The 12,893-nt window shown below is 41.9% G+C and overlaps 2 protein-coding genes across 2 annotated transcripts in view; both read right to left on the bottom strand.

The window, feature by feature from the left end:
- LOC126394163 (GTPase IMAP family member 8-like) overlaps positions 1-1,915 on the bottom strand; it is an 11,572-nt gene extending 9,657 nt beyond the window's left edge. The window contains exon 1 of the mRNA XM_050050824.1: positions 1,833-1,915. Coding sequence (XP_049906781.1) covers positions 1,833-1,915 — 83 coding nt within the window. The remainder of the gene's footprint in view (positions 1-1,832) is intronic.
- Positions 1-12,893, bottom strand: part of LOC126394913 (golgin subfamily A member 4-like) — a 92,054-nt gene that overhangs the window by 34,448 nt on the left and 44,713 nt on the right.

Genomic DNA, 12,893 nt, shown 5'->3' with positions numbered 1-12,893 from the left:
TGCACTTTAAGCAGGTATTCATTGTTTCATTTAAAACCCATTGTGGTGGTGTACAGAGCCAAAATGACGACAACTGTATCATTGTCCAAATAATTATGGACCTGACTGTACGTCACTCTCCATATGCCATCTACAAAACACACCCTCCAAATCTGGCAGTCTATTTAAGCTGCAAAATCTTTCCAGCTCTCCCTTTGCCCTGTCAATGCCAGTGCTGCCCTGCATCAGTATTGCTGCCCACTACTTTCAGCACCACCTCCACCCTGGTATCCATCTGCAGGCTCCAACCAAAGGGTTATCGTCACTCCCCAATATCTCACGTTAATATATCTGCAGGAAGTAATGAGGCCAGAGTCTAGATGCTGAACTCTATGTTCTGCTGTTGGAATAAACATTTAAAATGTTTTGTCTGACTGAACAAACTGTTTAATTTCAGCTTGCTATCATTAAATTATATATAAAATAATAACAATATAATCACATCACTGGGATATTGTTTTGCTGAAATCAATATTTCCCGACATACATCTTTTGTATGCTAAAATATGAAGATTCTTGCCACTGTATGCTCAAGACTAGTTTATTATGTCAGCTTGAAACATTTAGTTTAACATTTGCTTAACATTAACCACATTCTGAGTGATTGAGGACCTCAAACACATATTGAGAATGTTTACATGCAGCATGTATGGATGAAACAGTCTTTACTTACTTTGGTTCCTTGTACTTTCCACTGCTGGTCGGTTGTACAGTGTGTTTGGTTGAAATGCTGTGAAAGAAAAAAAAACCACACCAGTTACAATTTGTAAAATCCATCTTCCAGATGTTTCTGCCAGAAACTTAGGAATCATGCTTGACTCCAACCTCACTTTCAAAAAGCAGGTCAAGACACTTGTGTAAGTTTGTTTGTTAGAATCAAGAGCCATCTCCAGAAAATAAATTTTCTCTGTGCCTCAGCGCTATGTATAAGGTCATCCATGTTTTTATTTTCCAGAGGCAACTTTCATAGCTACAATTTATAGACTTAGCCAGAAAGCGAAGCTCTCGATTTACCGGTCGATCTACGTTCCAACCCTCACCTATGGTCACGAGCTCTGGGTAGTGACTGAAAGAACGAGATTGCGAGTACAAGCGGCTGAAATGAGTTTCTTCCGCAGGGTGGCTGGGCTCAGCCTTAGAGATAGGGGGAGGAGTCAGACATCTGGGAAGGACTTGGACATCAAGAGGAGCCAGTTGAGGTGGTTCGGCATCTGGTAAGGATGCCTTCCGGACGCGTCCCTTGTGAGGTGTTTCAGGCATGTCCAACCGGGAGAAGACCTCGGGGCCGCCCCAGGACACGCTGGAGGGATTACATCGCCCGGCTGGCCAGGGAGCACCTCGGGGTTCCCTCAGAAGAGCTGACGGAGGTGGCTGGGGAGAGGACTGTCTGGGCTTCTTTGCTGAGGCTGCTGCCCCTGCGACCCAGACCCGGATAAATGGAGAACGTTTTACCACTTCAGTTACCTTATTCTTTTTACTCTTGCTTGATTTATCTATTTTTATTGTCTTGGGAAGCACTTTGTGACACCTGTTATGAAAAGGGCTACATAAAAACATTTATTATTATTATTTTTATTATGATTATACATGCAGTGCCCGTACAAAACCTGCCGCTTCATATCTGTTGTTTTCCCAGCCTACTTTAGATGAAACCACTCAAACCTCTGCATGACGAAAGCCTTGATGGCTGCAGTCCAATGGAAATACAACAGCTATAGTAGCTTGGGAACTAGCAGAAAATAAGCTGTAGCAAATCAAATTCAGCCAGCAAAAACCTAAGCATTAGGGTTTACATCGGGCTGGTGGCCAGCATCAGCATCAGGTCTGACTTACGTAATGGCAGCAACAGAAAGTTTCCTGAGATCCAGGACCACATCCTTGGTGCTGAGGTTTGCGCTTGCTGATTTGAAGTTGCTATAGCCTCTTTTCTACTATTTTCAACACATTCTTACTCTGATCTCGTCACATATTAATGTTTGGTCATGGACTTTTCACGTCAAGATGCAATATGCAAGGGTGTGTTGGTTGTTGATATTCTGGGATGCTGTGTCAACTTCAGCCTGTTCCACGCACTGTATGTCTTCTGCTTTCACAGGAAATGTACAGTTTGCATACGGTCTCTTTCAAATTAAACGTACTACACCTGTACAACACTGCGAACTGATGTATTTTTTCTTCAACAACAATGACATGTGGTTACTTTTTGCCAACACATGCACATGGCTGGGTTTAGGAAAAAAGAACAGAGATTGGCTTTACATTAACACAGGAAGCAAACACCTGCCTCCCAGTTGAAAATCAATGGTTTTGTACCTATTCGCCACCACTCCCACCCTACCTGGACTACCTTAACTTTCGTTGTGGTCTCGCCACGTTTCCCCATGAAGCTGAGTGCTATTCAACAATAACAGCGACAGACCAGGTGTCATGTCGATGTGAAAGGCCAGCTTTTTTTATTGGTGTCTGACACTGGGAGTCACTGCCCAAGTGCTGGATTTCAATGACTTTGGAGTGACTGACTGACTGACTGACTGGGTTGTTATGTTCCAAGTTACTGGAGCTGTCACATTTTAAGGACCCATGTAAGCACAGTTTTCATGAGAACACAACTGTTGAGGCTTTTGTGTCACAGAACTGTCTGTGGTGCAATCTAAAGTAGAACTGGCTGATTTTTCAGCCTCTATCATTCCGGCATCGGTTGCAGCATCCTGGAACGTCAAAAGCACATGCAGTGTAATATGTAGATGAGAACTTGTTGACATTTGAGCTTTAATGCCCATCTGGAGATGTTTGGCAGCTGGAGCATGACCAGAGCCAGATCTGCTCATAAAAGTAAGTAGCATGCAGTAATTTGTGTAAATACTCGCAACGTACAAATAAAAGTGGCCAACAGCTGTTTCTCAGGTAAACTATATGCATGAGTTCATGTGGACCAAAATAATAAATAAATAATCTTGTGTGTACTTTGTGCAGTGAGAGATAACAGTGTTTTATCCAGACTAATAAATCTGACTAGACTCACCGCGTGACGCCATGATGTCACTCTGATGGAGAACTTTAACTTCAGAACCTAAAAAAAGAAAAAATAGCTTCACTTACTGACAATTTCATGTTAAACAGGCTCAGTTGTCATTTATCTGGTCACGTGTGCAGGTTAACTCAAATTTCCACACTGATGTGTACATCTTTTCTCTGAAAAAACAAACAATCATGCACACATATGTGATGTAATATTTTAGCTGAGTGTGCTGTTGCTCTTTTTAATGGTATTTCTGAGCTCTCTCAGTTCATACACAAACTGTGGTTTGAACCCAGTTGCGGTACCAAAGGCAGACAGGACAGTCTGTAACGACCTTTAATGAACCACTTCCAACACACAGAACAAACAGGCAAGTGAGACAGTGAGCGAGATCATCTCTTAGGCTTGAGTTTTCCAGGCCACAGGTTTAGTCCAGAAGCTTCAGTGAGCTACACTGCAGCAGAGAGCAGGGGAGTCTCTGGTATCCGCTGGAGATCAACAGTGTGCAGCAGTTCCGTGAATGAGCAGACAGGAGGCAATGTCAGACGAGCAGAGGATCTGCTGCTGCTCTTGGTTGGGGTCAGAAGGCTGAGTGGCTTACCAGGAAGCAGATGAAGCAGGAGAGTCAGAGACATGCATACGACAAAAAAACAATTTGGCCATGAGAGTCTGTGAAGCAGGAGTCTTTATATTGGCAGGAAGTAATGAGCCACAGGTGAGCAGAGTTGGCTTGGTGAGGTGGGTGTGGTGGACCATCAGGAGCGGCAGATATGTGGATGGGTGAAAGACTGGCAGGTAGGTGTGGTGGAGAGGTGGGGTGAGAAATTCACTGGGTTAACTAAGACAATGGCCTTACATATTGACGTTTTGGTCATGGACTTTCGACGTCCACATACAATGTGCAAGGTACCCTGGGTGTGTTGGTTGTTGATGTTCTGGGACACCGTCTCAAGCTCTCTTCTTTCAAAATACACTTCTGTTTTCACAGGAAATTTAACGTTTACATACAGTCTCTTTCAAAATAAAAGCACTATGTCGGTACAACACTGAGAATTGACTTTTTTTTTACTTCAACATCAAACGCACATGGTTGGGTTTAGGCAACAAAAGGAAGTGGTTACGTGAAGGAAAACAGAACAGGGATTGGCTTAAGAATCTCACGGGATGCGAACATCACTTTCTCAGGTGAAAGTCAGTGTTTGTTGGACCCATCCACCAGCCCCGCCTGCTCACCCCACTTGGACTTTCATCGCCTTAACTTTCAGTCTTGTCCCACCACATTTCCCTATAATGCCGCCAGGCGCCGTTAAACTATAATGGCAAAAGGCTGCATTTCATGCCGATGCTAAAGGATGCCATTTTTCATGGGTTTCTGACGCTGCAAGTCACTGACCAAGCGCTGGATTTCGACGAGTTAGAGCGTGCTCCTACCGACCACTTAAGAGTCAATAAAAGTTTTTTGTCAACAATTATGAATCACTGCAACCATGAGAGGTCTTTGAGCATACAGTCATACATGTGTGAACAAAATATTAGGCTAATTGGTCCAGTAGTTTGCGAGACTAGATGCAGACAGACAAAATCACTCACACACATGCATAGCCTACATAGTTGCAAGCATGCATGAGACCAAATGCATGATTCCCTCCAATCACAGGCCTGCCAGAGAGAATTACATAGTACACAGTTTCACCTGAAAGGAGACTGTGACATATTTGAAATAATAAAACCCATCCTTTGTCTAAGCAGGTTTTTCCCGTTGGTACCTGAGGTGTGGTTCAGGTAACATTTAAACATTCATACCAGTACTTTGGCAGTTTGCCTTCAGCTCAGAGTTGTATTTGTTCAAAGTGACGATTGATGATTTTTAATTTTTTAATTCACTGATCAGTCACAGATGGCACATCTTGAGAAAAATTATGGACCCTCATCTGAGAATACAAATGATCTCTAATGGCCAAAACATGTTTTTTCAACCTTTAGCTGCTTTCACACCCCCGCGCGGTAACTCGCTCCCTCCAATCATTTCTAGAGGGGAAGGCAGCCGAGGGGAAGCACTTTCCAACACGGGGGTAGGTAAGCAGTTGCTGCCAACCAAAAATCTTTGGTAGGGCTAATATCAGCAATTTTTGTTGTCTTGCTACAGCATTCAGCCACAAGCTAGCTTGCACTTCTGCCAGTGTTTACTGACGCACATGTCTGTCATCGCAGCCGTGGACCACAGCAGCAGCAGCAGTTTTTAAAAATGCTTTGCTTTTTAGTGGACACTCTTTTGCAGGTAGGTGGTTGTCACGGTGGTTACCACACAGTGTTTGTATTACAGTTTGGTTGTTTGAAATAAAATCAGTTTGAGGAAAAGGCAGAGCCAGGTAATTAAAGTAATTGAGGAGCTACTAAAAATAAGATGAGAGTAGAGGCACAGCCAGTCAAACAGGCTCCAATCAGTTTCTCTGTTCTGTCAGACAAACATAAGAACACTCCCACCTGAAACATTCACATGTGAAAGAGTGACAGTATCAAACTGAAACAATCGCATACAGGTTCATTTGTTCATTAACCCTAGTTCAAGGTAACTGATGTAACTTTATGACACTAACAGCAGCTCTAACTCCTCATTGTTCTGTTTATTTAAATCTTAAAGTGCTGGCTTTGAATCAAATGTAGACGATCACAACTAGAACAGGTGCGACACATTTTGATGCACGTGTGAAGAGGTCGAAGGAAGAATCTAGTTTCAGACCAAAAGACAGAAAAGCATCAGTTTACTTTCAGATGGTTTGATAGCAGCATTTCAACCAGCTGCACTCAGCACACAGTGTTTCAAGTTATCTTTGTCTGCTGATGTTCTGTCTAACTGGATATTTTTCAGACGACACGGCCATTCTCAGTCTCCTGCACAAAGGTAAAAGTCCCTCAGTATAATCGACAGGTGTGTGCAGTGGTGTGATGCCTGGTTACTACCTGGTTTTAAACACCAAAAAAACTGAGGAGATGGTTTTGAACCCCAGGTCAGTGGAGGATCACGGCCCAGTCGTCATACATGATGAACAAATAAATCAGGTGTGCTCCCCTTAGCGTCCACCTGGACAACACATCCTCACTGTGACCTCGTCACATGTCCACGTTTGGTCATGGACTTTCCACGTCCACATATGACATCCAAGGTACCCTGGGTGTGTTGGTTGTTGACGTTCTGGGACGCCGTGTCAACTTCAGCCTGTTACATGCATTGTCTGTTTTCAAAATACACTTTTGTTTTCACAAGAAATGTACAGTTTGCATACAGTCTCTTTCAAAATAAAAGCACTATGTTGGTACAAAACAACAAACTGATGTTGCTTTTTCTTTCAACAACAAAAACGTGGTTGGGTTTCAGAAAAAAAAAAACAGGGTTTGGCTTTATAATCTTATGGGATGCGAACACCGCTATCTCAGGTGAAAGCTGGTGTTTGTTGGTCCCGTTGGCCACCGTTCATGCTCGCCCCAATTGGACATTCGCCGCCTTAACTTTCGGTCTTGTTCCGCCGCCTTACCCCCTGTGCTGTTAAAAGTCAGCGCTGGATTTTGATGACTTTGGACTGAGTCACCTGGACAGTAGCCTTAAGGTGTTGACACACCAAACCGATATTAAAGAACTAGTGGCGACGAAAGCCAACTGTTGCGTCGTATATGTCGCCCTGTGTCAGTACGGCATTTGAACACACTACACGGACTACATCCGACGGCCAAGTAGCACGTACGTTCTGCGCCTGCATGAGAGAGAGCGGAGTAAGAGAGTGGTACATCCTGTCAGCCGAGGGGTTTCCTATCTGTGCAGCCGAGCACCGCAGCACCTCCACGGACTATTACATCCAGACGGTCCCGGTGTTTCCTCCTCAGGCTCCACTTCACTCAGCCCGATAAACCCGCTGCTTCTTCCCACTTTAACCTGATACAGGATGCACAAATTTAAACTTAATCGTTTTAAAAATTCATTTGTGCCAACCTCAGTTAAGATTTTAAATAATGTTGCTTGATGCTTCAGAGGTTGTGTTTTGCTCATGGTGCTCTGTTGTGTGCTGGTGTTCTGTGTACTAAACAAATGACTCATGTGCAATACTGTTATGTGTAGTGCATGTTTTTATGTTCTTATGGTGTATGCTTTTCTTTTCTTCTGGACTATTATTGGAAGGCAGCAAAACTTGTGCAGCTCCTGAGTCCAAGATGGGGACAATAAAGTACATCATATCATATTGTATCGATTTACATCAGTAATGCTGCGCTGAGTTCCCAGAAGTAAATGGTTGCTGCACTTTTAAAAAATACAGTACTTTTTAATACTTTATAACAAAGGTAAAATAAAACATCTCAGAGCGAGATGTTTCATGAATACAGAAGTTATAATTAAAATCCCCTAGTCCAGACACAGCAAGTCCAAATCCATCCAGACAACACAAACACACAATACATTCAGAAAATAACGTATTGAAGACCATATTAGGATTACAGTTCAAGAAGCAACCAACTACAAACACAGTCTCTCTCTGTACTGCTGCTTGTCTGTAGATTTCTCATTGTGGGAGCAAGAGAAATCTTTTACATTTGAACCTTCTCAAGTCACCAATGTCATCAGGCTGCTGAGTGTCCCCAGAATGCAAACTAAACATGGAGGCAGTGTTCGCTTACTGAGCATCACAGAGCTGGAACAAACCTCCAGCGTATGGAGGACAAGAGAATTCCCACACACTGTCACTGATTACTTGCAGAAAACTTTATAAAGTTTCTATGAATTCGGTTTTTTGCAAGTAATCAGATGGTATGTGGGAATTGCTGTGGTCTTTTTCCTCCTGTGCACCTGTCCACAAGTTTTTTAATGTGCACGAGCCTCTATGTGACATTTCTTAGAGCATGTAAGCCCACCTTGTCCAGGCTCCAAACTTTGAAACTTAAATACTCATCATTAACTATCTCACCCTCCTGTATCTGCATCTCTGTGTCTCAAGTTTTTAATTTGTTTCTTAAAAAGTTGATAGCCTAATTTTTGTAAAGCACTCACAATTGCCTTTGTGTATGAAATTGTCTCTCTTACCTGGTGCAGTTCCCTCTATGTCTTCTGTCCAGCCAGGATTGGTCTAATCAGGCACCAGCCTCAGCAGCTCTGGGCACTTTTCTTCATTTATTCACACCCTTTAAGCAGTCGCTGAATAAAAAAATTCCTCCCATCTTGTCTCATGTTGGCAGTCGTACTGAGAGAGGCACTAAAATATCAAACCACTTCCCTGTTGATCTCTGGGGAATTCTTCAGGACAAAACAGCAGAGCAGGAGGCAGGACATCAATTAGTCAGTTAATCTATTAACCCTTCTCCTACCAACATATTGAACATACAAATACTAACACCTGGGTCCCTGAATCCAAAATAACCTGCTGTAGCAAAAATGTTAACTTGTCCATTCTCAGTCATTATTAGTTATGTAATGATGTCGGTGTATAGACTCGTATGGTCATATGTGTCTGATATACTTTGCTTCATGCACCATTTGGGTTTTGGTGTCACAGTACTTAATTTTAGTTTCCTCAGCTGCTGAATGTTGTGCTGCATCATCAGTCCAAGAAAATGAAAGTGAAACTAGAGAACATGTTCAGACGTGTTTCAAAATATGAGACACAAAGAAAATACTGTAAATGTATCTCAACATGTCTATTATTAACGTCACAGCACAGCCTCTGTTGGTGGATTGCAAACAGTTTAACACTTTAATTTTACATACTTACGTTATGATAATTTCTGATGATTTATGTTTTATTTATATTTAACATTTCCTGCCATATCTATGAATTGAGTGTGGTAGGAAACACACATTTAATTGCTCTAATATGTAAACATGTATTTAAGTCAGAGGAGGTTTCACACAGGATGAAAATGTTAATACAGGCACATGAATCATTAAGTCTGCACAGAAAATCCATTCAAACTCAGTTAAACATGTTTTGTTATTCTTTATATTTCACCCTGTTTGATGCCTCCTTAATTAAATAACATATTAAACCATATCTTTTTATTCAGCCAGTTATTTTGGGGCTGCTGTTGTTAATGCAAAGCTGGTACCACACACTGAACCAAATAAAGGGGTCTAATAAAGATAGGCGTGTCCATATTTTACAACATTTTGAAACAATACATTAATTCACAACATGTATAAAATGATACAAACAAAACAACTTAAAAAAATGGCCTCAATCCTTTCATCTCCAATAACCACGAACCGCTTTCCAAACTTCTGCTGACTGTTAGAATCTTTATAGCTTCTGAAAGTCAGGTTTTCAGAAACTGAATGGAGATGCTGGAGACTGGACCATTCTGGTCTTTATTAGACCATAGACTGTATAAAGACTTATGTGCAGTTTTTGATTCAGTGTGGCAGCGTGATAAAAAGACTTCAGCAGTGAGCTGATTTGTCTGATACGGCTTTGCAGTGGTTTTCATCATGTATGTATATGACATGCAGACATGGTGTTGCATTTAATTGTTTCACAGATGATACTCAAAGTTTCAGCATCACAACTCTGCTTTCACATTTGATTTTGAACTGATCTTTAAGATTTTATTTTTATTTTACTCTTTAGAGTTGCCATCCCCTCACCTGTTAGAAGCCTTATGTCCTCAGAAAAGAACCTGCTTGCAGTTGGTTTAAGACAAGAGATGAGGTCTTACCTTTCAGAGCACCTGAGCTCTGGATCGACCAACCTGCATGAAAAAAATTGCAGGATTATTATTGTAAATATTAACAGTATGTGGGCTGTACAGTAGTTTGCATTGTTGCCCAACAGCATGTTCTCCCCGTGTCAGCGTGGGTTTCCTCCAGGTGCTCCAGCTTCCTCCCACAGTCCAAAGACATGCAGGTTAATTGGTGACCCTAGATTGTCTGTAGGTGTGAATGTGAGTGTGAATGGGTGAGAGGCGGGTCAGTAGTTAGTGTTAGAGTGCCACCTGCTGGACGAGCCAGTGAGAATACACAGAGGATCTGTCTTCTATTGAACCATTCATGAGCTGATGGTGACTGTGGTTATACAGGGGGTGGACACAATAACAGGGACACTGTCAGTCTAATGCAGATGATGACAGTGTGCAACATGTTGGAGCTTCATGAGACTCATCATATTATTATTTTGTGACGCTGTCAGAGGTGTTGATTCAGCTCAGTGCTCTTTTTGGAGGCTCTAGTTTGTTGTTGTGTTCAGAGTCTTTCAGTCAGTGTTGCTGAGGACCTGCTGTGATCTTTGCTGACAGGTTTCCTGTGTTTGGACCAACATGTGGACTCATGTTTAGTCTGTTCCTCTCACATCCTCTCACTGTGTCTCACACTGATCCAGAAGCTCTTCAGACAGCAGCTCTCTGACACTGTGCTGCTTTCCATACAGCAGCACTAACTTCATCCTCCACAAAGACCAGAAGGTTGAATCAACACGTCTCAGAAACTGTTTCAACACAGACCAAACATTATAACCTTCATGAAGGACAGTTTATTACAGGACTGTTTTAATAGGCTGCATTGGTTTTAGTGTACCTAATAAACTGGAAACTAAATGTATATTGTGCATGTGTAGAAAATTTTAAATGTTTAAAATGTTTAAACTGGAAATGATTTCTCAGGTGTTTTCACTGTGAGTTTAGGTCATTGTTTAATAGTTTAGGTCTTCACTGAGCAGCAAAGTGTTTCATTGGGTAACTTATTAATTATCATGATGTTTGAACATCCAATCACGACGCAGTTTGTTGACACATAACAAACAGACTGTGGAGACCAACTTTGTGCTCTGCTCTGTATATTTCCAGTTTATCTGTGTCATGTTGTGTCCTGAGCTGTGACAGAGATCAGCCTGCTGAAATTTACTGTTTTTAATGCTTTGCTGCAGTTCCTGAAGTTTCCATCAAGTGTCACTATAGAGCTATATAATTATTAAAATAATGAGCAGTGACAGACTTTAGGGAAGTCAGGAGGATTTGACCATGCTGTGCTGTGTTACAGTTTGAGTAAAGAACAAAATAAGTTCAACCATGTCGTCATTCAGCTTAAACAGTGTGGTTTCATTTATTTGAAGGAACAAGATTTTACAGATTTGTCCAGTTAAGAAAAGCTGGAAAAGCCCCACACCTTCAGAAGTGAGACACTGTGAAAGGAGCAAGAATTAATCTTCAATAATTATATACATCAATAAACACATACAGGACATGTCATTTGATTAAGATGCATCACTACAGTAATAATAAAATACTTAAAGAGGTTGGTTTGACAGTAATAAGTGAGAAGGTCTTCTTCAAAGTATTTTTTCATCACAGCTATAATTTCTCCATGTACACAATCTGAACTGAAAAAATATACAACAATGTTTCTTTAAAGTTAGTGACAGGTTCAGTGTCTGACTTTTAACTGTCTCAGAGCTGTCACAGCTGCAGGGAATCAACGTTATAAACTGAACAACCAAATACAGTTAAAAAAAAATACTTAAACATGATATGGAAAAAAAAAAGATCGTTCATACTCAAGCTGTGCCTGTTCTATCCCAGCAGGATAGGACAGGCACATGTTTTCGGGGTTTTTTTTCTGACTTATAGCTCTCCTCTTTTTAAAGACTTTCTTGCTAATCTTAGCTATTGTGTGCACGTTAGCCTATTAGCCTTGTTAGCTACATTAACAGTTAGCAATGGCTTCTCCTTCTCCTGCCCTCTCTTGCTTGGTGTGCGGGATGTTTAGTTATGCCTCTGCCTCCTTTAGCGACAGTGGTAGCCTAATTGTAATAAGTGCAGTTGATTTGCTGCGTTGGAGGCGAGGCTCAGTGAATTAGAATCGCAGCTCCGCACCATGAAAAATTACTCAGTAGCTGCAGTAGTTAGCCAGCCCCTTGTAGCCGGCGCGGAGCCACTTAGCATAGCCTCTGCTAGTGGTCCCCTGGTAACCCCCCCTGCAGCTGGGAGGTTGGGTAACTGTCCGGGAGAAGCGTAGTACCAAGCTGAAGCCCACGGTTCACCACCAGCCTGTTCATGTTTCCAACCGCTTTTCCCCACTCAGCGACACACCCGCTGAGGAGAAAACTCTGCTTATTGGCAGCTCTATTCTGAGGAACGTGAAGTTAGCAACACCAGCGGCCATAGTCAAATGTATCCCTGGGGCCAGAGCGGGAGACATTGAGTCAAATTTAAAACTGCTGGCTAAGGCTAAACGCAGATTTAGTAAGACTGTTATTCACGTCGACGGCAATGACACCCGGTTACGCCAATCGGAGGTCACTAAAATTAATATTGCCTCGGTGTGTGAATACGCTAAAACTATGTCGGACTCCGTACTTTTCTCTGGACCCCTCCCAGATCTGACCAGTGATGACATGTTTAGCCACATGTCATCATTTAATCACTGGCTGTCCAGGTGGTGTCCAGCAAACGATGTGGGTTTCGTTAATAATTGGCAAACTTTCTGGGGAAAACCTGGTCTTATTATTATCCTACTTTGGATGGAGCTGCTCTCATTTCTAGAAACCTGGCCAAGTTTATTAGTAATTCAAAACCCTGACAACCCAGAGTTGAGATCAGGACTCAGAGTCACAGTCTTACACGCTTCTCTGAGCTTCTAATGCAGTTACCCAGCCATAGTTTTATACAAACGGTGTCTGTCCCCCGACCACCTAAATTATCTAAATCTAAAATTAAACAAAGAGGAGTTGTGCATAACAACCTCATAAAACTTAAAACCTCTTCTGTGACAGAAAGACAAAACAGGAGAATTAAATGTGGACTGTTAAATATCAGGTCTCTATCGTCTAAAGCAGTGTTAGTAAACGAATTAATATCAGATAATCAT

The sequence above is a fragment of the Epinephelus moara genome, chromosome 8 (assembly GCF_006386435.1).
Source record: "Epinephelus moara isolate mb chromosome 8, YSFRI_EMoa_1.0, whole genome shotgun sequence".
Lineage (NCBI taxonomy): Eukaryota > Metazoa > Chordata > Actinopteri > Perciformes > Serranidae > Epinephelus > Epinephelus moara.
Note: the sequence above shows the minus strand (reverse complement) of the source record. Positions and strands in the feature narration are given on the sequence as shown.